We start from the raw sequence: 26,183 nt of genomic DNA on the forward strand, positions 1-26,183 counted from the left end.
GACCATTTATACCATGGAATATGATATAGCCATTAAAAAGAACACAAGAATTCTCATCATTGCTGGTGAAAATGTAAAATGATTTAGCCATTTTGGAAAAGTTTGGTAATTATTCAAAATGTGAAACATAGCATTACCACATGATCTAGCAATTCCACTCCTAGGTATATACCCAAGAGAAGTGAACGCATGTATCCACACAAAAACTTGTACACAAATGTTCATAGCAGCGTTACTCATCATAGCCTAAAGCAGAAACAACCCAAAGCCCATTAACTGACAAACGGATAAACAGAATGTGGTATTTCCATACAACAGAATATCATTTGGCAATAAAAAGGAGTGAAGTACTCATAAACGCTACAATGTGGCAGTACCTTGAAGACATGCTAGGTGAAAGAAGATAGTCACCAAAACATCATATATATATAATGTATTTTAGATGGAGTCTCGCTCTGTCTCCCAGGCTGGAGTGCAGTGGTGCAATCTCAGCTCACTGCAACCGCTGCCTCCCAGATTCAAGCAATTCTCCTGCCTAAGCCTCCCAAGTAACTGGGATTACAGGCACGCACCACTACACCTGGCCAATTGTATTTTTAGTAGGATGAGATTTTACCATGTTGGCCAGGCTGGTCTTGAACTCCTAACCTCAAGTGATCCACCTGCCTTGGCCTCCCAAAATGCTGGGATTATGGGAATGAGCCACTGCACCTGGCCAACATCATATGTTATATGACTTCATTTATATGAAATGTCCAAAATAGTCAAATCTTTAGACAGAAGGTACATTAGTGATTGCCTAGCGCCATGGGTTGTGGTAAAACAGAGTAACTGTGGCCAGGCGCAGTGGCTCACATCTGTAATCCCAGCACTTTGGGAGGCCGATGTGGGTGGATCACAAGGTCAGGAGATTGAGACCATCCTGGCTTACATGGTGAAACCCTGTCTCTACTAAAAATACAAAAAATTAGCTGGGCGTGGTGGTAGGTGCCTGTAGTCTCAGCTACTCAGGAGGCTGAAGCAGGAAAATCACTTGAACCCGGGAGGCGGAGGTTGCAGTGAGCCAGGATCGCGCCAGTGCACTCCAGCCTGAGCAAGGAAACAAGACTCCGTCTCAAAAAAAAAAGAGAGTGACTGTAGGGAGTGTCTTTTTGGGGTGATGGGAATGTTCTAAAATTGATTGCTGTGATGGTTCTACAACTCTGAATACACTGAAAACCATTGAGTTGTACAATTTAAATTGGTGAATTGTATGGCGTGTAAATTATATTTCAATAAAGTCATTTTTTAAAAGGATGAAGATCTGTATTTTAAGACATATTTGGTCATAAAAAGCATGTTTCAGCCAGGCATGGTGGTTCACACCTGTAATCCTTTTTTTTTTTTTTTTTTTGAGACAGAGTTTCACTCTAGTAGCCCAGGCTGGCATGTGTGATCTCAGCTCACTGCAACCTCTGCCTCTTGGGTTCAAATGATTCTCCTACCTCAGCCTCCCAAATAGCTGGGATTACAGTTACCCACCACCATGCCTGGCTATTTGTTTTTTTTTTTTAGTAGAGACGGGGTTACACTATGTTGGCCAGGTTGGTCTTGAACTCCTGACCTCATGATCCATCCACCTCGGCCTCCCAAAGTCCTGGGATTACAAGCGTGAGCCATTGTGCCCAGCCTTCACGCCTGTAATCCTAATACTTTGGGAAGTTGCAGCCAGTGGATCACTTTAGCCCAGGAATTCAAGACCAGCCCGGGAAACATGGCGAAACCCAATCTCTGTTTAAAAAAATAATAATAATGATAAAGAAAATTAACTGTGCCTGGTGGGATTCACCTGTGGTTCTAGCTACTTGGGAGGCTGAGGTAGGAGGACCACCTGAGCCCAGGACTGGGAAGATGATGTCGAGGCTGCGGTAAGCCGTGATTGCGCTGCTGTGCTCCAGCCTGGTGACAGAGTGAGACGCTGTCTCAAAAAAAAAAAAAAAAAAAAAAAGCCATGTTTCAGAATAATAGGTATAATATGTTCTTCTTTTTATTTATAATAAATATGTATATATAGACAGAAAAAGAGAAAACTGTTAATTACAGACAGGAAAAAGGTCTGACATGGAGCACACCAAGCCATTTGCAAGAGTTACCTCTATGTGGTCAGCTTTGTGGATAGGGAGGGAGCTTTTATTTTATATGCCTTTGTATTTGCCTTTTTACTATAAGTGGGTCCTGCTTTTGACAGTTTAAATGAGAAGGAAGGTTGAAATCACATGGAGATTACACTGAAGGCTGATGAATCAGGGCCTAGAGCATGCTGGCATCCACGCTGATGGAAAGAGTGTCCCAGGGAGCCATGATGTTTCTGGAATGTCGGGGAGTGGCCTTTTCGGAGGGAGAGCAGGACTTTGCAAGCTTGAGCCTTTTTACCTTGGATCTCAGGCAAGGCCAGCACTCTGGCCTGGAACCAAAGTTGTTTGTACATTGACGAGGTGAAAGATTTACACCGAGTGAACCTAGGGTTCAAAATTCACAAGCTCCTGTAGTATGTGCACCAGAACAAAGCCCCCTTTCCATCCAGCTCTCCTGCCCTGCGGCAGCCAGACACCTCTCACTCATCTCACCCCTTTTCCACACACAAAATTGTACATTATACGCATGATTCTTTTTCTTATTCTTTGTCTTGGAGACTGGTCCATAGTGTATACTACACAAAGAGACACCTTCTTCATTATTTAGCTTTTTTAGAGAAAGAGGTCTCTCTATGTTGCCCAGGCTGGACTCAAACTCCTGGGCTTAAGTAATCCTCCTACCTCAGCCTCCCAAGTGGCTAGACTACAGACACACCGCAGCACTCAGCTAGTGTCTTTCATTTTAGAGTCTCACAGTACTCCGTGGTGGGGGCACCATCTTATGGGTGGGCCATGCTCTACTGAGCAGCCCCAAGTGGGCACTTACATTTCTTCTGAACTTTTATAGGTCCACAGTCTCTTATCCAAACGGTTGGGGTCAGAAGTACATACATGTATGGTTGACCTTTGGACAACACAGGTTTGAACTGCACTGGTCTGCTGATAAACTGATTTTTCTCAATAAAAGTTACATGTTTTGTACCTGCCTCTCCTACTCCCCTTCCATCTCCTTCACCCCTTCCGCCTCTGCCACCTCTGAGACAGCAAGACCAACCCCTCCTCTTCCTCCTCCTCAGCCTGCTCAATATGAAGACAGTGAGGATGAAGACCTTTATGATGATCCCTTCCACTTCATAATATATTTTCTCTTCTTCATGGTTTTCTTAATAACTTTTTTCTCTAGTTTACCTTATTGTAAGAATACAGTATATAATATATAAAAAACATATAAAATATGTGTTAATCGACTGTTTATTACTGGTAAGGCTTCCGGTCTAGAGTAGGCTATTAATGAAGTTTTGGGGGAATCAAAAGCTATATGTAGATTTTCAACAGCAAGAGGGTCGGTGCCCCAACCCCTGTGTTGTTCAAGGGTCAACTATATATGTATTCAGAAAGGTAATTCAGCACATGTTCCACATATTATAAAATACCCTAATGGTGGGCCAGGTGCAGTGGCTCATACCTATAATCCCAGCACTTTGGGAGGCTGAGGCGGGCAGATCTCCTGAGGTTAGGAGTTCAAGACCAGCCTGGCCAAAATGGTAAAACCCCATCTCTACTAAAAATACAAAAATTAGCTGGATGTAGTTGGCAGGCGCCTGTAACCTCAGCTACTGGGGAGGCTGAGGCAGAAGAATCTCTTGAACTTGGGAGGCAGAGGTTGTAGTGAGCTGAGACCGTACCACTGCACCCCAGTCTGGGCCACAAGAATGAAATTCTATCTCAAAAAAATATAAAATAAAATAGCCTAATGGGACTTACCCCATTATCAAACACATTAATATTTCTACTGCAAACATGGATGATAAATGGAATTAATAAAAATTACAAATGGTCTCATCAGTTTTTTTAAAAAAATAACAAATGAGCGTGTGCCAATCTAATGGGAGAAATCCCAGTTTTGAGAACTTTCTGGGTTTCACAAGTGCAGATGAGGCTTTCTAGAGCTATACAAAGAATACTGCAGTGAATAACTTTGGACACATGTAATTTTGCAAGTATACGAGTATATGCATAGGATATAGTTCTAAAGTGGAGAAGCTGGGTCACAAGCTATGCTTATTTGTGATTTTGATAGATTTTTTTCATAATAATTACCTTGCCTATGAACTGCTATACTGCATGGTTTTCCAAACACTCACTTTTGTCTGTTAACTTTGGGGTAATGAAAATTCTTTCTCGAGAGTGGGAAGGAGGAAGAGAAGCTGATTAAAGGGTGCAGGCAGGGCATGGTGGCTCACCCCTGTACTCCCAGCACATTGGGAGGTCAAGGCAGGCCGATCACATGAGGTCAGGAGTTCGAAACTAGCCTGGCCAACATAGGGAAACCCTGTTTCTAGTGAAAATTCAAAAATTAGCCAGGCGTGGTGGCACACATCTGTAATCCCAGCTACTCAGGAGGCTGAAGCACAAGAATCTCTTGAACCTGGGGGACAGAAATTATAGTGAGCCAAGATTACACCACTGTACTCTGGCCTGGGCAACAGAGTAAGACTCTGTGTCAAAAAGATAAATATATATATATATATATATATATATATATATATATAATAAAGGGTATACACATACAGTGAGATAGAAGGAATAAATTCAATGTTCAAAAGCAGAGTAAGGTGATTATATTTAACCAAAATGTATTGTACTTGGGTAATGGATGCTGTAAACACCCTGGCTTGGTCACTACACATTATATACATGTAACAAAATTTCTCATGTACTTCAGCAATTTGTACAAACAATTAAAAAAATTCTTCCTCCTGATCTCTGCAGAAAACCAGACTTAGAGTTTCTGGCCCAAGTGTCCAGAGGGCTGTGAGAGTACATGCTTTGCAGTCAGAGGGACAGCAGGACAGTCCTCATCCTCCTGTGACCCTGAGCAAGTTACCTGTGTCTGTCCTGAGCTTTCATTTCCTCCCCCGCCTCCAGGACAGTCCCTCACACTTGCCCACCACGCTGTGCTCTACTCTTCTGCCCAGCCCCCAGCCCCAGGAGCTGGGTTTTGCCTGCCCTCCCGCAGGGAAGAAGAGTCCAGGCCAACAGAAAAAGGTCCACAGGCTTTTTAATGGTGTGATGGCTACTTCCCTTCCGAGACCCGATCTAATCATTGACAGCGGCTTCCAGGGTGTTGGGGCGGGGTGGACAGGTGCAGGATGGGCAGAGGCCATGCAGTGACTAGGAAGGGGTTGGGGAGGGGTGTTACATTCTGTTTGGCATGTAAACATTCTTAGGTGGCTTCCCGAGGGAGGGGAAGGGCAACTCCCTGCTCCCCACCCTATGCTCACCAGGGCTGGTCCCTGGAGTTGAGAAGACTGGGCAAGCTAGGCCCCTGTGAGGAGCTGGGGAATGGGGAGCCTGGGGCACAGCCCCCCGCCCCTACTGTGCCCCTTTCGTGCATGGTGCGGCTGGGGAGGGAAGGCATGTGTCTGGGTGAGCAGACCCTGCATTTGACTCAGTGACATAGGTTGTTGTGATGGGGAAGTGCTGAGGGAGGTGGTATGATGCTTTTACAGAGAAAGGGCAGGACCTGGAGGCCTGGTGGAGAGAATGAATGCTCAGGGGGAGGAGGCTGCAGCTGGGGTTGGGGGCACTGGGAGATGTGGCTTCCTCTGCCCTGGATCCTTCCGGGGAGAGGCACAGAGGCAGTCCCCTAGGTGACTCTCTCCCCATTGGCCCACTTTCCCTCCCCTACCTCGCCTGGTGACATTCAGTGACTCAGAGGCTTGAGGTCAGTTGGGAGCCCTAGGGAGGTCTGGAATCCCAAGGGCAGACTGGGTTTTGCGTCTCTGCCAGCTCCAGTGCTGAGTGAAGCTGGGGGTAGAATGGACCTGGGGCTTTCTCAGGCCCCCCTCTTCCTCCCAGCTACAAACCAGGGTGTTGTTGGTCCTGGGGCAGAGGTGAGGCTGGGGTCCCTACATTCACGGTTCGGTTGGTGGCAAGGAGCAGGCCCAGGGCCTGGGCACCAGGATTCATGCCCTGGTCTCCACCTGGCACGAGCTGATTGTCATTCGGAGAAGCTCTAGGTGGGAGGCAGTGGCCCCTCCTCCATCCCCTCTGCTGCACTCGGAGGGCAATAGAGGGTCTTGGGAGGGCCTCAAGTTGACAAGGAGGGTTCTGTCCGGAGAAGTTTCCTGAGTGTTCTGGGAGCTTCTGCATCAGCGTGGGGTGGATGTCAAAGGCTGTCCACCCAGGAGTCCTCCCCTCAGCTGGTCTGCAGAGAAGCCACCACCCTGGCCTGGAAGTGGCTGCCCAAGCTGCTGACTCTTCATGAGGGGGAGGCTGCTTTTGGGGTCAGCTGCCTCATGGGCATCCTTCCGGGTGATGGTGGCTGGATGCAGCCAGACCGCTGGGGCACACTAAGGCCTTTCTTCCTCTTTCCCTGGATGTCTTGGCTTGCTCTCTGTGACTCAGGGAAGGACAGAGAGCCTAGGCCAGGGGACAGAGGCTACAGGGGCCTGTCCAGATAGGCAGGGCTGGCTGTCCCATCTGCAGCCAGTGTGCTGCTTGCCCCAGATGTAGGCAGTTGAGGCTCATGATGAAGTGGGGTGAGCTATGCAGGAGCCAGAACCCAGGAAGAGTCCCCATATCCATTCCTGGAGTAGAGCAGCTGCACGGGCTGGAATCGGGGCAAGAGGGAACAGGCTGAAGGGTGAGCTGAGGGAAGAGTGGGCTTGGGCTGGGGACCCATCACTCAAGCATACAATCCGGAAGTTAGAAGGGCCTTTCTGCCTCCAGGTGCCAGTTGTCTGTTGGTCAGCCTGCCTCTGTTCTCTCTGCCCACTGTGGGAGACAATGCCTGAGCCAGCCCTCCCTCCCGCCCTCCCACAGGCGGGAGGACAGGGAGGGTGACACCACTAGAACTGAGTCCCCAAATCTCCAAAGGGCCAGTGCAAAGATGGTAACCAACCACTCTCCACCTGCACTGAACTCATGAAAGAGCAGCTTGGCTGGAACTGCAGTAGGCAGGAGTGAGGTTAGATGACAGGAAGGAATTCCTGATGGCGGGGGTCCTGAGCACTAGATCAGGGGAACAGGGGAGGGAGTAAAACTTTGTTAAAGCCCCCTCCAACTTCCCACTGGGAAATACTTGCCCAGAAAGGCAGCCCACACACTTCCTGTTGTTCCCACAGAGGCTCCACCCAAATTTAGGAAGCAAGAGGTTTCTGCACTCCAGAGGTGCGGGGGAGCGCATTGTCCCCGCAGCGGAATCACCTGCCCACCCATCTCCAAAATCACTTGCCCACTGCCTCCCACCGAGGTGTCCAGGATGGAGCCAACTTTGGGACAGGTCAGACCTGCCCCCTCACACCTGAGTAGACTGATGTCCCCTGGGTCCCCAACCCCAGCCTGGCAGTCCAGAGGCCGTCCCTGGCCGCAATGGCTCTCAGGAGACTGTGGGGCTGGACCCTCGAGGGGAGGCTGAAGCCTCCACTTCTGGAATTTGATGCTGCTTCTCTGAAGGGGTGGGGGGACTTTGGCTGGAAAGGGGTCGGAGGAGGGCAAGGCGCCGCAGGAGGTGTAGGCAGAGGTTGCTGGGGGAGCATAGAGAGCAGCCTAGGCCTGGTGGGCAAACGAACCGGGTGTCCCCAGAAGTGGAGTCCTCGATGAAAAGTGGCTGAGCCTTCCCGGGGCGGAGAGACTGATGTGAGGCTGGCCGGCCTGACGGGCGGCAGGAGGATGAGAGGACACGGGGCGAGGAAGGGGAGGCAGACTCTCCCCTCGCGGTGCCGCGTCCCCCACCAGCCCTGAGGGCTGGCAGGGCGCCGCGTGTGCTCGCGCACGTCCTCGCGGGTGCAGGCGGAAAGCTGGGGCCGCGGGTGGTGCGCGTTGGGCGCGTAAGGCTGTGCTGGGAGCTGCTCCAGTGTGGCCGGCTGCGGGTGGGGGGCCAGGGTGAGGGTGGGGGGCCGCGGGGAGCCGCGGGCATCATTATCTGGCCCCAGCCCGGCCCTCTGCGCCTGCTGCCCGGCCTTTGGTTGCTGCGCGCTGAGCCTGGAGTTTCCCTCTGGGTCCTTTCTTGGAGCCCCCGGGGGAGGGGGTGCCATCAGGCTGGGCCCGGGCCAGCGGGATGCCCCGGGGCGGGGGGACCCCAGGCCGGACCTGGTGCGAGGGGGAGGGGCTCTCTCTGCGAGACAGGGACTGGCTCCGGGGTGACGCGCTGGGATTGCGCGCAGACGCGGATGTGGGGAGGCCCGGGCTGCGCGGCGCAGGGGGCCTGGCTCCGGCTTGGGCTCGCCCTGGGCCCAGGCCACGGCCAGGAGGTTGTTTGGGGCGGAGGTCAGCAGCAGTGGCCGACCCTGGGGGCTTCTGCAACTGGAGCCTGCTTGAGAGCAGAAGAGGGTAAAGAAACAAAACAAGGAGAAATAGTTCAGAATCCTCCTGAGCACTGAGCACTAGAGTCCTGCCTCCTCAAGAGCTGAGACTGAGACCATGGCACAGTTGGGTAAACTGAGGCCTGGCTCTCTGCCCTCCAGACAGGACCACAAGGAGCCACATGCTCCCAGGCTGCTGCTGGAAGAGCCTGCTGCTGGCTTTCTCTGCGGTCCTCATTTCATCTTTAAAATTCTCATGGATTTTGCATTGTAATCTAGAATAGACCTATGTTTATATTAATACGAAATAATGTTTTCTCCCAAGGAGTCAAAGCTCTGGGCTTTATCTTTTGGCTTCCAATGCCCCATGGCACGCCAGAGGCTGGCTGTGTGTGGACCCATTGGCCCCCATCAGCTTTTCCCAAGTCTGGCCTCTCCAGCAGCCCCTCCACACGTACTCACTGAAGCCACTCCCCTGAGCCCAGTGACAGGGCTGGAACCCAAATCAGAGTGAGGCAGAGCACAGTTGGAAGGTGCTGGACAGGAGGTGTCGCTGAGGGTCCCTCCTGATCTTCCACAGCCCCTGACCTTGGTTCTGGAGAAGCCCCTGCTGGTGGAGGCCTGTGGTCAGTCACCCTCTGCCCACCCTGGGGCTGACAGTGGTTTCTCACCTGCTGGTGTTGGCTGTGTCCGACGCTGGGGTCGCGCCTTGGGATCTGCTGGGGGACTGCTGGGCTGCAGCAGGCATGGGCATGCGGAGGCTGATGGGGCGGGGAATCCGGCTCCGGGTGGCGGCTGCCCTCCCGGCCTTCCTGGGCAAGGCCGCTGCTGGCTCAGAGGCGGGCATGTCCTCCTCGGAGCCTGTGCCTGAAAGCGTCTCAGAGGCACGGCGCTGCTCCTCACTGGAAGAGGAGGAGGCCCCCGAGGCCAGCCGCAACAGCAGGCGGCCCTGCCTCTTCTCCATCACCAGCCGCGCCAGGTCCTGCTGCGGCCGGGCTCGCTTGCTCCACCGCTCTTTGGCCGACAGTGAGCCTGAGGGCTCCGAGCCCGTGTCCTCCTCAGACAGCAGGACGGGGATACGGCTCCTGGGGCGAGAGCCTGCTATAGCATGGCGTCTGGGGGAGATGGTGGCCACTTTCTCAGGGCTTGGTTCCAGCGGGGACACCGGGGCTGGCCTGTCTGCAAGGGCCAGGCCATTGGGCAGTGAGTTTGTGGCCACCTCTGAGGGCGTTTCCTCAGGGGGCCCAGACAGGGCACAGCCCTCTATCTCAGCCCCATCCAGCCCTGACAGGGCGAGGCCGTTCTCCAGGGGTGCTGGGGCCCCCTCCTCAGCAGCGCCTCCATCAGAGGCCAGCTCCAGACCCAGCTCGCCCCCAGCGCTGAACTCCTCAGGCCGAGAGGCTTGTCCACCGGAAGACATGACATTGAGGTGGGTTTTCTCCGCAATGTGCACAAAGGTCCTCTCAACTTTGGTGAAGGGTGAGGAGGTGACTGCCACACCCCCGGCCCCTGTGGTCACTGTCCCCGCCCCCAGTCCTGCCCCAGGCCCTGGGGGCTTGGGCTCAGACTTGAGGACGGAGGACAGGGTGCCTGGCTCAGAAACGTCCAGCTGGCTGCCTGTGGGCTGGGGCCGCTCGTGCTGAGGAGTGAGGGCAGCCAGGGTGCCCAGGTCGGGGTCAGGAGCCAGTTCGGCAGTGACAGGCGACTTCTTCATGTCGCCAGGAGAGACAAGCACCAGCGTTTTAGAGCCCTCCTCAGGCTCCAGGTCCCCATCGGCCACAGAGGCCCGGCCCCTGGACTCCTTCTGATCATCAGCCAACAGCGTGGACGGGGCGCCCTCCTGGCTCCGGTCGGTGCTCCTCTCGCTCCCCTCACTGCTGGAGCCACTTCGAGGCCCCAGCACCTCCCCTAAGGCCACCGCCGCCTCAGCGGCCTCTTCCTCCTCTTCTTCCTCGTCCTCCTCCTCTTCTTCCTCCTCCTCTTCTTCTTCCTCTTCTTCTTCCTCGTCGTCTTCTTCTTCTTCCTCCTCTTCCTCCTCCTCCTCCTCTTCCTCCTTCCCATTAGCCTGAGGCTGAACGGGAGCCAGTGGGACCTGGGGGGTGCTGAGCAGCATGTGTGAGAAGCCCACCCTCCGGACCCTGTTGAGCAGCCGCGCCCGTTCTCGGTAATCGGAAAGGTCTCTCTTGAAGTCCTGGTAGGGCAGACTCAGAGGCACAGCTCGTGGGAGGCCGTTTACCTCAAACGGGGTCGCCACGGAGAACACCTGCAAGGGCACACACAGGGACCCTCTGAGGTCACCCACCCTCCTGGGCCCAGGAAGACTTCAGCTGTACCCACGAGCTAGGAGACCCATAGGCCCGGCTCATCTACCAGAGTGTGAGCTCCAGATAGGTAGCTGCAGGCACTGGGTCTGTTTTGTTCACTGCTCTGTCCTTAGAGTCTAGAATGGTCTCTGGCACCTAGTGAGTGCTCAGCAAACCTCCGATGAATGACCGTGTCCACACTCTAGGTCCCCTGAAGTCCCAGGCCCTGATCCTGGTGGCCTTTCTGCCTCCCGGCCTCTCCATGTCCCCAGCCCCTCTCCTCACCATGTGTATCCTGCACCTGAGCCAGCAACAGTAACAGAAAATGAAAACTGGGAGGCACCAGGACCACCATGCAGATCGGCCCTTCCTTTCACAGATGAGGAAGCCAGGCCCAGAGACGGGTGGCAAGTGTCTGCTCCACTTCTCGATGGCCTGTGCCGGGGCTGGCTCCTAGGTCCCTCAGTACCACCTCAGGGTGTGCAGTTTCTCTGTGGCCAGAGAGCTGGCTGTCCAGGGCCACCAGATCCTGTGCTGGACAAGGACAAAGGTGGGGCTGTCCTCTACCCTTAAAAGTGCAGCCTGGGCCCCTGGAGCTCCAGTCCATCCTCTCAGCCAGGAATTTGTCCAACCCTCGACAGGTATGCTTAAGCTCCATTCCATTTTCCTCTTCAAAGCTTTGTGTAGCGCCCTTGGCAATGCGATGGCAAACCTGTTCTTGGTTTTCTAGACTCTTGCCATGTCCCTCTTAGCCTCCTTCCTTCCAGACTAGAAAGGCCTGACCACCTTGTCAGGAACTTGGCTCCTTCTCTAGCTCCACCCTGTTGAATACACAGACATCCCCAGGCACCCACAATGTCCGGGGCTCATCAGGGCTGACACAGCTTTGTTCCATGGTGGGACGGTGCTGACGATGTCCAGCACTTTGCTAGCATTTTCAAGCACACTGGGCTTCTATCTTCCTGAGCTAGCAGAATGCAGCCCATCCAGACCAGAAGCTCCGGGGATATCCTGCCTCCACACCTTCCTGCCCACCCACGCTGCCAAGGAGTCCTGCCAAGCATCATTCTTAAACATTTCTGTGTCTGCTACCCCAGGCCCATGAGCAGAGTCTTGTCCTGCCTAGTGGTTCCCCAGCTACTGACCTGCTCTCTCCATACTGCACCGCCTGAGTGATCTTCCTGAACCTTAATCTAATTCCATCTCTCTCTGCTTCAAATCTGCTGTGGCCGCCACAGTCCTTAGGAGAGAATTCAGATCTTTTTTTTTTTTTTTTTGAGAGAGTCCTGCTCTGTTGCCCAGGCTGGAGTGCAGTGGCATGATCTTGGCTCACTGCCGCCTCTGCCTCCCAGGTTCAAGTGATTCTCCTGCTCAGCCTTCCTAGTAGCTGGGACTACAGACACACATCACCACGCTCGGCTAATTGTTTTGTATTTTTAGTGGACATGGGGTTTTGCCATGTTGAACAGGCTAGTCTCAAACTCCTGACACCCAGTGATCTGCCCACCTCAGCCTCCCAGAGCACTGGGATGACAGGTGTGAGACACCACACCTGGCCTGAGACAGTTCAGATCTTTGACTTGGCCCATGAATCCCCCACCCAACTCTGTGATCTGGCTCCTAACAGCTGCTCTGGCCTTACTTACCACAACACCCTTGGTCCCCTGCCCCCGCCTATGCTCCACCCATTCTGATGCTTCCAGAAGTTTCCTAAGCTCATTAGACATTCCCTAAGTGCATCTTCCATCTCACACTGCCCAGGCAGTTTCCTCCACCTGGGAGTCCCTCTTAACCCGTCTCTTTACATGATAACTTCCTACTCTTCCTCCAAGACCAGCTCAAACAGCTCCTCATCTTAGAAGAAGAGAAAAGCCTTCCTGTCAACTTTCCTGTCCACCCGCCGTGTAGCTTTACTTACTCTCCCTTTTCTACTTGTTTTCCACATCCTTTCGTGAGAGAGTCTCCCACCTATTATTCTACATGCATATATTTATAGGGTCCTCTCTCCTGATACACAGAGATCCCTGAGGGTTTCTTCATTCACTCCTTCAAGAAGTGGTCTTTGAATGTCTCTTGTCCCGGTCACCATGTTATAGTCTAAGAATCTGTGAATCAAGTATTGAATAAAATAGACATGGTTTTTTATTTTCTCTATATCAGGAAACGAAGTGGGGATATCACATTCCACAAAGGTTGTGATCATAAATGAGGTCATGTAAGCAAAGGCATATAGCAGTTGCTCAATAAATGTTAGCTCTCTCTCCCCCCTACCTCCCACTTCCTGCTCTGGTCACCTTGGTTTGGAGGTCACTGGCCCCCTCCCCAACCCCAGAAAAGCCTGGATGCCACACCTATGGGGAATTGGGTGTGGGAAAAGGAGGGAGCTCTGCCAGCTGAGGCCTCCATGCAAATAGCACAAAGCCTGGTGGAGGGGAAGGCAGAGACCCCCAAGGCTGAGAATCTGTCCAGGGCTGTGGCTGCTCCCCTTCCCAACTGCGATGATCTTCCCTGCAATCAGACCATCAGTGAGGATATGGTGGGGGAGATGAAAGAAGATAGCTTCAGATTCCAACAGGACCCCAGCAACCCCATTTGAGCCAGGGAAAGTTTTCTAAGCTAGCTCCCTACCTGGCTCAAATAGGGTTTCTAGGGTCCTCTCAGCCTGGGCAACACAGCAAAACCCTGTCTCCACTAAAAATACAAAAATTAGTTGGGTGTGGTTGTGTGCACCTGTGGTCCCAGCTACTCGGGAGGATGAGGTGGTAGGATCGCTCGAGCCCAAGACATCAAGGCTGCAGTGAGTTGAGATGGCACCACTGCACCCCAGCCTGGGCGACAGAGTGACGTTGTCTCAAAAAACACAAAAATAACAACAACAACAACAACAAAGCAAACTCACTTTTGTCCTCTCCACATCTAGGCTGGAAGTGTCCAGAGAATTTTCTTTTTCTACACAATATTCGTTCTTATTAATCCATTCATTCATTTAGCAAACACTAAGCACTAACTCTGCCAGGCCTTGTTCCTGGACACTTTGCTCATCATCAACTTTGCGGCTAGAGAAAATGGCTGGGCAGAGGTGGAGGGGCTGCTGTAAACTCCCGGGTGAGTGGGGACCATGGGGTGGGTGGGTGCTGGCACTAAGAGTCAGGGACAGGCGGGCAGACAGAGAGCTCTGAGCATGTCTCTCTCCCAACCACCTCTGAATTCACCCAACTGGCAGCAGACACATCCTGTCCAGTAGGGATGGCCTTTAACTCCACCGGGCCACCCATTCTCCACAGAACCTCTGCCCATTGTCCCTGTCTAATCCCTGACACCGTGGTTAGAGACACTCTTTCCTTTGCTCTCTGACCAGGCCCTGAATCTCTCTGAAAAGTCCCCATATAGAGGCTGGGATCCCTTCCAACACACACACACACACACACACACACACACACACACACACACACACGGAGTGTTCACATTGGATGGTTGTAGGTGGAACCCTTTCTCCTTCTGCCTCAAAGCCCTCCCCTCCTATTACCTGGGAGAGAGGAGGAATGAGAACTGGAAATCAATGATCAGTCATAAAATCAGACTGGGAAACTGAGGCACACAGAGAGGCATGGACTTGCATATTGGCCCAGGTTGTGAAGCACATCCACCAGGGTGGCCCAGGACCCAAAACTCTTTCCAGTGTCTCCCACTCAGTCCCATGTGGGGAGACCTGGAACCCTCTGCCTTTTGGGAGGAAGAGCCCTGGATCTCGGAGTGAGGACAACTTTGCCCTAAGGATCACTGCCCCTACACCAACCTAGGCATGCTGGGTTTTTTGTTTCAAAGTCCCTCTGCCCTTCCCTCATCTGACTCTGGGCTGGGGAGGGGCAGAGCCTGGGCTCAAATTCCTCATTCCTCAGAGAGTAGCCTGACCTTCTCCCTGCCTCTCCTGGATGCCCAGTGAGTTATTCATTCATTTGCCTGTTTGATCTTGAGTTCATTCACTCAGCCAGTGATCCACAGACACCTTCAGTGTGCCTGGCCCTTTAACTGTCTGAAAAGTTCACACCTTCTTTCTCCCTTCTCAGGGCAGCAACCTTTATGATTCTAATCTGCTTATTGTGGTTCCCAGGCCTGGCTTGACACAGCATTGTCCAGAGTTGCTTTTTAAAAATTGCACAGCCCTGGGTCTTACCCCCAGATTCTGTAGGTCAGAGATGAGGCCCAGAAATCTGGCTATTTTAAAGCTCCATAGTGATTCAGAGTTCAGCCGAAGGCATATATGGTAAGGGTTGGGTCGTGCAGACAGGAAGAGGACAGGCCAATCAAACTGAGATCCTCAGAGAGAATGGAAGTCCCAGCTCTTTCCCCCGATCCACTGAGCCCCATCTAGAGGGCTAAGCCCCACCAGCTCCAGAGCCCAGCCCAAGTCCATGTTTACTCCAGTCAGGAGGAAAAGTGAAGGGAGAGGATGGGCCTGACTCTGATCTTCAATTGCCGCCAGCAAAACAGGGCTCTCATGGCCTTGGGGAAAGTTCTCTGACATGACACTGGGGACAGGGCTCCACATGGCCCCATCCTTAATCCCCACACAGGGTGCACGGAGCCACTCCTGCCTGGACCACAGCCAAGCCCAGACTTCAGGCACTGCACCCCAGCCCACGGTCCGGAGGTGAAGAAGCGGGGCTGGGCAGGGATGAGTGGAGAAAGCGGGAGGGTGAGCCCTGGCACCCCACTCGTCCCATGCTGAGGTGGGGGGCTTGTGCCTCTCACAGCAGTTCCTCCTTCTCTCTCAGAAACTGCCTGGTGCACACCTCCCACATCCTCTCCTCCACTAGGAAGGAACCACTCCCCACGCCCTTGTCCACCTGCCAGGAGATGAGATGTGCCCGGCATCACCTCTGTCAGCTCCGCAGCTCGGCACCACCTTTCCCAGATCCTCTACCTCCATTTGTCTGTCTGCATCACCACTCTCCAAGCATCTCTGCCAGGCCAAGAGCCCTCCCTCCACCCCACCCCACACCCAGGAGTACCAGGGAAGGGGAAGGTGGCAGAAGGGGTAAGATGACGCGGGAACGTGGCCACCTACCCTGGGTCTATGCAGAACTGCACACACTTGACCCCGCATCTCAGTGTCCCCAAACCACCCCTGCCTGCCTCAGGCCAAGGAGCTGACAATCTGTGGGGGGCATCTTCTAAATGCCCCAGGGCTTCAGGAATGCAGCTGTAGCTTGCCCTTCTGCCTTCCTGTTTGGCAGCATGCCAGGATGGATGGGGTGGGGGATGGGGGACCTTCCTCTTTTACTTTGTCCTCACCTTAACCCTGTCTCTGCAGTCTTAGAAGTCTGCCATTATTTCCTTCTTAGTGGCCCACCGCTCTCGCTGACCAAGTTCTCCTTCAACCCACATTCCATCCCTGCACCCCCCATCCCAGGTTCTCACAGTCCATGCTTGGCAGTCTCAGCATCCCTCCTTGGCAGGCCTCCCCCACCCTGGCACCCCCAAGGCCAGGGCTGCCTCTCCCGTATCTCTCAGATCACCCATCATAGCAGAGGGGCAGGGGGAGCCTCCTCAGTGCAGCGTCCTCTCACAGGCCTCTGGTATCCTAGCTTCCCAGACCCACCACACACTTGATCTCAAAAGCCTGATCCAGCTGGGCACGGTGGCTCACACTTGTAATCCCAGCACTTTGGGAGGTCAAGGCGGTGGATCAAGAGGTCAGGAGAGTAAGACGATTCTAGCCAACATGGTGAAACCCTGTCTCTACTAAAAATACAAAAATTTGCTGGATGTGGTGGCGAGCGCCTATAGTCCTAGCTACTGAGGCAGGAGAATCCCTTGAACCCAGGAGGTGGAGGTTGCAGTGAGCCGAGACTGCACCACTGCACTCCAGACTGGCCACACAGAGAGAGTCCATCTCAAAAAAAAGAAGAAAAAAAAAGCCTGATCCCATAGAGAACTGATAACCGGGCCTGGTGGGCCCAGCCCCCTACTTCCACACCTCCTCCATCCCCACCCGGAAGTTAGCAATTTGGAGTTGAGCCCCAGAGCCCAGAGTCCACTCACCCCTTCCCTTCCCACCCGCTCCGTGAAAGAAGACTGCCAGTAGGGCGAGGGTTACTCAAGTCCAACTAGGCCCAAACCTCTGGGATGCCCTCCTCATCCAGCTGCCCCGCTAAGGTGTGGACAAACTCATCCACTGACCCCAACTTGCTCACCCTTCAGTCCCAGAGTCAGCAACAGTCTAGCCCCTGCCCTCTGCCCAGCCGGGCGGCCTCAGAGACAGGATCTACACTGAGGGCTGGGAAAGGAAGGGGGAGGGTGAAAGAAAGCAGGCGGAGGCGCAGGTTCCTGGAAGGCGTCTTTAATCAGGATTTGGTAGTACACAAGCTCTCCGGATTGTCTGCATTAACATACAGGGACTTAAAAAGGCACAAAATCCCTCGCACAGCGACGCGTGACGGCGGGGCGCCCCCTCCCCGCCCGTGCGCGGCCGTGTGCGTGTGGGTGCGTGTCCGTGTCCCACCCCCGTGGCGGCGCCGCGCGTGTGCGTGTCGGTTTCAAGTGTTGGATTTGTACAGTACTCGCAGTCTAGGGGCGGGGGGCTCAGTGCATGCTTTTCTATCCGGGCCTGGGGCCACCCCCCGCCCCCCGACGCCGCTATGTACACTAAGGAGGACGCACCCCGGAGAGAGAGAGGAAGAAAAAAAGCGTCCCATCTTCGTGTGCGTGTGTGTGTGTGTGGTTTTGAGTTTTTCGTGCATGCTTCCGCTGGCCAGGGTCGGGGAATAGTGCAAGCGTATAATACAGTATTATTGCGGTACAAAAGGGGGGTCGAGGAAGGGACTTATCATGGGAGGGGAAGGCTCAGGAATAAACCGACTGGGACTCAGGACCCCAGAGAGGGTCCTCTCTCTAATCCCCTTCCTATCCCTCCCCCACCCCGCAATTAGAAAGCGTCTCCTGAGGGAACCCCGGGTCCCTGGAGGCAGGGGCTCAGCTGGGCCCCGGTGCTGAGTTTCTCTCTCCCACTAGTCATGCTCCTCCGGGGGCAGGGGCCAGTTCCTCTCCTCGCTCAACACTGAGAACTCCGAGGCCCGGAGCCCCGCCCCCTCCCCCACGGAAGCCCCTCCAAGCGAGGAGCGGGGTCGACGGAGCAAGTGCAAAGGAAGCAGATGTTGGTCCCTGAGTTTTATTTTCGGGGGTGGAGGTGTGGGAAGAGCTAGAAGTGGGGGGCATGTTTGGGGACCCCCAGGGCCCGCAGTGGCGGAGTGGGATGGGGCAGGGGATGCGGACCGGGGCGTGGGCAAAAAGGGGGCTGTTGGGTGGCTTTGAGACACCTGGGCTCAAAGCTCTGCCCCCCTCAACTCTGGGCTCTTTGGCATCCAATTGCAAGGCCAATTATTGGGGCGGGGGTGGGGGACAGCCCGGTGGGCGGTGAGGTAACAGGAGTCAGGGGTGGGGCGACGGGGCCCTCCGAACCTGGAGACTTAGCCGGATACAAACCTTCCCCTACCCCCCTCGCACCCCGGCCTGGCAGCACTGAGGGGAGCCCCACTCCAGCCCGCCCCCGCCCCGGGGCCAGGGAACCCGCGGCTGCCAGGCGGCAGCAGGGAAAAGCAAACGAAGACGGGCGCGAAGACGGGGGCGGTGGGGGCGGTGGGGGCGGCGGGGACGCGAACCCAGGGAAAGCCTCGGCGGCGGGGTGGGGAGGGAGCGGCGGGGCCGAAGTCCGGCGGGGAGTGCGGGGCGCCGCGGGGCGCTGTGGCGCTGTGGGGTTGTGGGGGGCGGGCCGTACATTCGTGGCGCTGGCCGCGGGGGCGAGCGGGTAGAGGAGGTCCTGACTGGGGGACCTTCGGGGGCGCCCCAGCTGCACCGTCCTCGTGTGCTCCCGACCGGGGCTGCTAGTCCGGAGAGTGGGCAAAGTGCGCGTAGCTACGGACGGAGAGTGTGTGAGTGTGGGTGTGAGTGTGTGTGAGGGCCGGTTAGTGCGTGGACAGGCGGACCCCACTGCCCGCACCCCCACAGCCTGTGCAGGGAGGGAGGGTGCGTGGTGGGAACGAGGGCGGAGCGGAGTGGAGGAGAGTCTAGGAAGGTTCGGAGTCCTGCGGGCTCCATTTCCCCTCCTCTCCACTCCTTCCCCACCCCTCATTTGGAGGAAGCGGGCACTCTCTGGGCCTCTAGGGCTGGGACGCTCACTGGATGGTGTGTGGGGAACCAGAGGGACATCGGAGGGGCGTGGCCCTCAGACCTGGAGCCTCTCCCTTAGGGAGAAGGGTGCTTGACATTTTCAGGGGCTGACTATACGGGGTGGGCTGGTTCCTGTCCCTTAAGTGTGTCCCAGGTCTAAGTGGAGTTTGGGGTAGGGTGGGCTGGGGTTCAGGCCCTCCTGAGAGATCTATACTTCCATCCCCAAGTACCACATCAACCCAAGGACAGCAGAGGAAACAGCATTTTCCAGGGCGCCCCCCCGCCCCCCGACACACAGCTGGAGTTACCCCCACCCCCATCAGAGCCACACCCTTCTGAAGTGTGGTCCCCTCCACCGCCCACTGCATATAGATACATTTACACAGCTCCTTCTGCCTATCCCAGGGGCCAAGGCTCCCCCCACCACTGCCTGAGCAAGACAGCACCACTCCTCCCCAGAAAAAGGGAACTAGGCAGGGCAGAAGAGAGAGCCAGTCCAGGGTCCTGGGACCAGCCTGGCTCAGAGGTGCCACCATCCCCTACCCACTGGGCAAGGCTGTGTCTGTTTTCCCCAAAACTGGAAATGCAAAGGGAGATGATTGGGTTCAGGATGTTAGCGGTTGGGATGAGAGTGTTCAGTGGTTATTGCTGTGACCCAAGCTGCCTTGAGTGTGTGGGGGATGTATATTAAGTTATCGAGAATTTACTAGAGCATTTGTCACCGACCCAGGGCCCTCGGAACATGCCCTCTCCCGTGGAGAAAATACCAGTCCTACCAGGAGGCCCCCACTCACACAAAAAGGTCCACTGGCCCCCACACTCATTCAGGCACTTATGCACACCACATGTATACACATAGCACACACCACATATCCCTGCTGGCCGGGTTCCAGTTCCTGGGGAGGAACACTGTCACCCTTCAAGAGCTGCAGGTCTGGAGAGAGGGTGGTGTGGGAAGTCCTCGGGCTCACAGTGGTTGCAGAATGAGTTTAGGTCGCTTCTGCCTGGAAACCATTTTGGTTTGGTTCAGAGTGATTTTTCTTTTTAAAATTAGATGCCAACAATTAAAAATTGGGAGATTTCAAATAAAAATTAGAAGATAGTGGCAACAATTGGTTGAGCTGAGGATGGCAGGGGCATGGGAGTTCCCCTGTTCACCACAGTCCCCGAACCTGCCACTTCCCTGACACTGTTGGGCTCTTGTTGATGTATGAGTTGGTGACACCCATTCGGTGCTCACAGATGCCAGTGTCTTCCCCGTCTGTGAACCTGACCCCTAGGAACTCACCAGTCCCCCTGAGGTCAGGCTTTGGAGTCCCTGCTTTCTCATGCTAACAACTGCTCTGCCCACCTGATCTCCAGAACTGCTGTGGGATGCTTGGGGCCATGTGGGATTGAGGGGTTGGGGGTCTCTGGAGAGACAAGGTCCAGTCATTTCAACCAACCCCAGTACTCTGGACGCCAATCCATGGCAAGGTGGGAATGGGAAAGGAAGGAAAATATGGCTTGCCGACAACTCCCCTCTTCTTTATAGACTGAGGAGGGGAGCCCATCGCAAAGGACAATCAATCAACCAATACACAGACCAAGACGTTTCACAAACTCCTACCAAACAGATCTCAGATTATTCGGAATGGGCGGGTTTTTTATATGTTCTTGTAAATAAAATGTTCTGATTAATTTGTTAAATGCAGATAATACTGGGATCTACCTCATAAGCTATTATGAGGTTTAAATGAGTTAATGTTGTAAAGTGCTTAGATCACTGCCTGGCACATAATAAGTACTGTGTGCCAGTGACTGTTAAATAAAATCACAAGTAATTGTAAGCCACCACTAAATGCACCACTATCAAGTGCAAAAACACCATTTTTGAAATGCAACAGACAGCTGACCTTGAGAAGGCTATGCGCTTTCCCCAAGCAGGATATCAATCTTGCAGCATTCTGGCCTTCTCTTGGGAAATGCTTCAGAAAACAAGAGTGACAATACTGCAGGCTCCCAGCCCCCACGTAGCCTGGGAACCAGAGACAGGTGACTCCACCCAAACCACGTGAGGCTCTGCCGCGCGTCATGTGAACTTGATCCAACACAAGTGGCTTAGATGACCTTAGCAATTTCCAAGAGTCAAAGCCACCCCGAAAAGAATAATAATATTTTTAAGATCACCTCCTGTTAGCTCAGAGCTTTATGGCTTACAAAACACTCTCCCCTCCACCATGGAGGATATACAAAAAGATGTCCCCCTAAAGGACAACATGCTTTGAATCGTGGCCTTGCTTTAAAGGACACACCCTCTCCCACAGGTGCCAGTTCTGAAGGAGGTGTGTTTGAAAACTCAGCCACCTTCTCAATGCTGCAGGATCTCCCACCTCCAAAGGCGTTGGAAACAGTAACATGGATGTGATGCTAAAATGAGGCTGAAGCCAGTGCCGTCATCTTTGATATATCACAAGGCACTTTGGGATCTTAGAGTACCTCAGGGTTATGGTCACTGAGATGGAGCTGTGCTCAGGGTTGGGTAGTGGAACCCTCTAGAAGGGAATGCTGGATAACAGAGTGCTTGGTTTCATCCAACCCCAGATTAGGAGGGTCCCTGCCCACATTGCTCCTGACTTAAGAGCAGATGGCGGGCAGATTCCCTTCACTCCACCTCATGCCACTACCTGGGGTGGATGGGAGGAGGGCAAGAGGAGGGGGCTGGGGGAGGCAGTGCCAGCAGGAGGGGAGTGGGGTCCGCTGTTCAGCCTCACCCCCTCACCTTTGTGCTTTTTGTTTTCTGTCCCTTCCCAAAGGGTCTACCTTGACCCTCTCCTACCTACTGCCCGAGCAGGGTGCAAAAAGCCATCCAAAACAGCCCGGAGGGCAACAGAGGCTTGGGTTTGGGGAGATTCCAAAGTGAGCAGCTGAAGTGGGGGTGGGGGGCGGGGCACAAGTATTAGAACCCAAATCTGGCTTTTGCCAGATGGAGAAGGTGCTCTTGGCCCAGACATCCAAATAAATAAATAAATAAATAAATAAATAAATAAATAAATAAATAAAATTATTTACAATGCAAGATTTTGGGGAAAGAAGTGTGTGGCTATGGAGTGGCTCCTGTGGATGGTGTGGATGAGCCATACCACGATGCTGGCCATCTGTGTGGACGGTTTGGCTCCAGGGCACTGCCCACCACACTTATGGCATCCCCAGGCAGGGCCCGGGGGCCTGAGGCCTCTACTCTAACCAGAGACATCTGGGGAATTGATGGGCCAAGAAGAGGTCACAGGAGAGAGGGGTAGAAGAGTGAAGCTGGGATGAGAGTAGGTACATAGGAAACCACCGAGGACTGCATAGACATCTTTCTGGCTCCCTAACACACACGTGCATACACACACTCATAGAGCACTATGCAGCTTCGGCACGTGCCAGTCACATTGAGGTCTGTGCAAATGACACTTCCTGGAATTGCAAAGTGCACAACCTGAGCATTTATCCATGGCAGCCCTGCCACATGCACAAACGCTCATTCGTAAGCACACTGTTATACACAAGTGTATGCGCATGCACACAAGCAAACATACAGACGCAGCTTACTGAAATAAACATTTTGCAAATCCTCGGGCCTCCTTCCCTCCCCATACAGGCACTGCCCTTTCTGGTACCCACTTTGCTACTACCCCCTTCCCCAGGGGAACAGAGGTGCTGGCTGACATGGGCAGGATGAAGAAAGGGAACCTTGGGCTCCCTGCAATGAAGGTTGGGGGCTGAGAAATGGGCAGAAGAGGCATGAGCAAGCTGGCATCCTGACCCTTCCCCCCACCATGTGTCCAGATCCCTATCCCACCTGCCTCTCTTCTGCTGTGTCTTCACCACCACCCCTGGGGGCTGACCAAGCACCTACAGGAGGGAGTCACCCTCTGAGAAGGGCAGAGGGTGGGGCTCCCACCTGGGATTTGTCCTGAGACACTGGTTTTGCTGCCAAGCATAGTTTCTCACCTCATCCTTAACAACCACCTTTGCTGCCACTGCTGCTAAGCTGGGTCTCCTCGCTGCTAGGTTCCAGCCTGCTTTGAGAGGTGGATCCCAGGCCCCTCTCATCCATCCTCAGCTCCTGAGGTGCCGAGGACAGACAACCAATCCTACCAGGGAGTGATGGCACCGGCATCTTGGGGGAGGTGCAGCCTACCATGGACGGAGCCTTCCTGGGGTAAGATGTGTGAGGGAGGAACTCTGTCCTCAATAACAATGGCCTGGGAAGGGCTCACTAGGTCACAGGGCTGCCTCTCCCCATCACTGAGCATTGAGACACTCCCCACCACATTCCAAACCTGGCTGGCCTGGCCTCCATCCCATACACAGGGACACAGGGACACAGGGACACACACAAACACACACACACACACACCCACACAAGGAGGGTCTTGGTCTCCCGCCAGCCCCTTGGGGTGGATCAGACCCAGCCATGCCAAGAGATCAGAGATTAAACATAACAAAGGCCATGCCAGAGTGCCTCTGGCCCTGCAGGCCTCATCTCCCCGACACCTCACTTTCCACTGGACTCCCGCCCACCAGTGGCTCCAGCTGAGCGCCCCTGCCCTGTCCAGGAAACGGCACCACCAGCCCCACCCCTCCCTGCACCATTTGGCTGGCACCTACAAAGGGAGCTGATGGGGGGTGGGATGGAGACTCTGCTTGGGGTGGGAGTATTACAGTACCTTGGGCCAACGTTCTCGGGGGCTGTATTGCATGATGGGGTGGGATAGGGTGTGTGAGTGTGTGATTATTGCGTCCTGGGAAGGAACCATGGTCTCTGCCTGCTCCCCACCCCCCCCACCTGCCCCCTCCAGGAGGGGGGGGGCCCAGCCTAGGTCTTGTGGGTGAACCGGGCCCACACCTGCTGCAGCTGGGACCGCGAGATGCGGAGCACCGAGGGCACGAGTCTGTGGTTGCCAGCAGCGAGGGGCGCGTGGCGCCGGTGGGGCGCCCGCACGGGGCTGCTCTCCGCCGAGCGGCTGCGCTGAATGAGGGAACCGGAGGAGCCCGAGGAGCCGCCGCCGCCGGGGTGAGGGTAATGCTCCGTCTCCAGCGTGGAGGAGGAGAACACGGAGGACGCCAGTCGTCGCAGGGGGCTGTACCGCGGGAGGGAGTGCCCCGAGAGTCTGTCCTCCTCCAACTGAAAGAGACCAAGAGAGTGGAGGGAAAAGAGGTGTCAGGCACAGACTCGACAGCTCCGTCTCCGGGGCCACCCACCGCTCACAGCCCCTGCGGCGCCGGCGTCCCGGGCAAGTGGGCGGGGTCGGGCAGGGTGCAGGAGGGTGCAGACCACCCGCCCCAAGGTCCTGCCTCAGAATCTAGGCTCTGGCCTCCAACGCCCTTCTCCCTCCTCCTCCTCTCTGGCACTTCTCACACCATGGTCTCCTTGCTGAGACCTTGGCCACTCACCTCCTCTGGGAAGCCTTCCTGGCTTAGCCCTACCTGGCTCAGGTTGTTCTGGACTGGGGAACCATTTCTCTCGGGAAGGTGGCTCTGTGCTCTGAGAGAGTTCCTTGCCATATGATGGCAGCTGTGTGCTGCCTGTCTCTCCAGCTACATTCCATGCTACTCATCAGCTCTCAGAAACGTTCCCTGCACCCCTCCGCCTTGGCACTCCTGCCACATCACAGGAAGTGTTGGGATCTGGGTGACAATGTGGCATAAGGTGGGACTCCAGAGCCCAATTGCTGGTGTTTGAATCCCAACTCCACCACTTAAAATCGGGTGACCTTGAGCAAGTTACTGCACCTCTCTGAGATTCAGTTCCTGCTCTGTACAATGGGGGTCATAACGGTGCCCACCTCAAAGTGTGGTCATGAGGACTGGATGTCATAAGATGTGCAGCACTTGGAACAGTGCCCGCCGTGGAGTAAATGCTGTGCTCTCTGAGCCATTTTAGTAACTAATTTTAAATCACTCTTCCAAATGAGGAAACGGATGGACTCGTAGGAGGAGGGGCAAATTGAAGTCATTTCTTGAAAGTGGCTTTTTCCCTGCCCCCTCAAAGGCTGAGCCACCAGGCAGCCTGTGTTCGGGGCTGGGCGGAGCTGCTGCCTCATGCCTTCGGGAAGAATTCTGCCCTGTGCCTCCATGCCCTCCAGGTGAAGTGGAGGTGTTCCAGGCATGTGGGGGTAGAAACGGTGCCCAGGGTGTTACCAAACCTCTCCCAGCCTGACCCCGCTCTCTTCCTGAGACTGAGGCCAGTTGAAATAGCTTTTATAGTGGGCAGCGAGGACTGGCTGGGCTAGCTCCTCCAGAAAGGAGGGGGCCTGGGACACTGAGCTCCAGCGTCCCTTGCTGATGTCAAATGAAGGCACAAGGGACTTGGCGTGGAGCCTCCAGCAGAGTAGGCCAGAGAGAGAACATTCTAATAGGACTGGCTTTGCTCCCACCTTGATTTCCCTTTCAGCTTCTTTTTGGCCAAGTCTAGGCTCCTTCTGAGCTAGTCCCATCTGTACTAAGGGTTAGGGGTCTAAGGCCCACCCAGAGAGACCAAGGGACAGGGCCATCATCGTTGCCCAAAGCCTCCTCTCACAGCACATGTGGGTGCTTGAGTTTAGCATTCCAGCCAGAGTTTGCTCAGCTGCCAAGCAGATTTTCATAGGATGGCACTGAATCCCAGAGTGCTCTTGCCCTTCAGACTGGGCACCACTTGTGGCCACCTGCTTGTCCTCAACACCAGGTGGTGAAATATCACCTCTGAGACTGCTCCAGCTTCCTCCCCTGCAGGGTCCCCGCTTCTAGCAGATAAGAGTGTTCTGTTATTTCCCTGATGGACCTCAACTGTAAACATCTTTCTCGACCTTTGCATCTCCACCCCACCCCTCGTGACCCTGAGCTCCAAAAGGGCAGGACTGGGCAGCTTTATTCATCTTTGTCCCCAGCCCCCAGCACACTGCCCAGCACGTGGCAGGTAAATGCTTTGGTGGCTGCCAGGCAGTGTCTGTGTACTCAGGAATGCTGACCTGTAGTGCTATCGGCCAGAGACAACCCGAAAAGGCAGGCAAACAGCCCTCCCCCAAATCACACACCTGCTAGCCTCCTTCACCCTTGCTCTAGCTTTTCCCACCACTCCTAATTTGCACTTTAAATGTCTTTGAGAAGAAAGCCAGGTGCGTAAAAAAACAAACAAACAAAAAACTGTCACCAAAGAACAATAGATACTTTGTAATTGTGCCTGCTTTCACACTGTTTTCCTCCCGGCTTCCCACATGTCCAGGTGACAGAGTTGCAGGTGCTCATAGTTTAAATGATTGGTGTTATGAGGAAGTTCA

The 26,183-nt window shown here is 54.5% G+C and overlaps 1 protein-coding gene across 1 annotated transcript in view; it reads right to left on the reverse strand.

The window, feature by feature from the left end:
- Positions 1 to 8,039: 8,039 nt before the first annotated feature.
- TTBK1 (tau tubulin kinase 1) overlaps positions 8,040 to 26,183 on the reverse strand; it is a 39,161-nt gene continuing 21,017 nt past the window's right edge. The window contains exons 13-14 of the mRNA XM_012448698.3: positions 9,094 to 10,685; positions 8,040 to 8,430 (exon numbers count right to left, since the gene is read on the reverse strand). Of these exons, the coding sequence (XP_012304121.2) occupies positions 8,040 to 8,430; positions 9,094 to 10,685 (1,983 nt within the window). The remainder of the gene's footprint in view (positions 8,431 to 9,093; positions 10,686 to 26,183) is intronic.

This window comes from Aotus nancymaae, unplaced genomic scaffold (genome assembly GCF_030222135.1).
Source record: "Aotus nancymaae isolate 86718 unplaced genomic scaffold, 86718_ANA_hifiasm-v0.15.2.pri h1tg000040l, whole genome shotgun sequence".
In the NCBI taxonomy this organism is placed as follows: Eukaryota; Metazoa; Chordata; class Mammalia; order Primates; family Aotidae; genus Aotus; species Aotus nancymaae.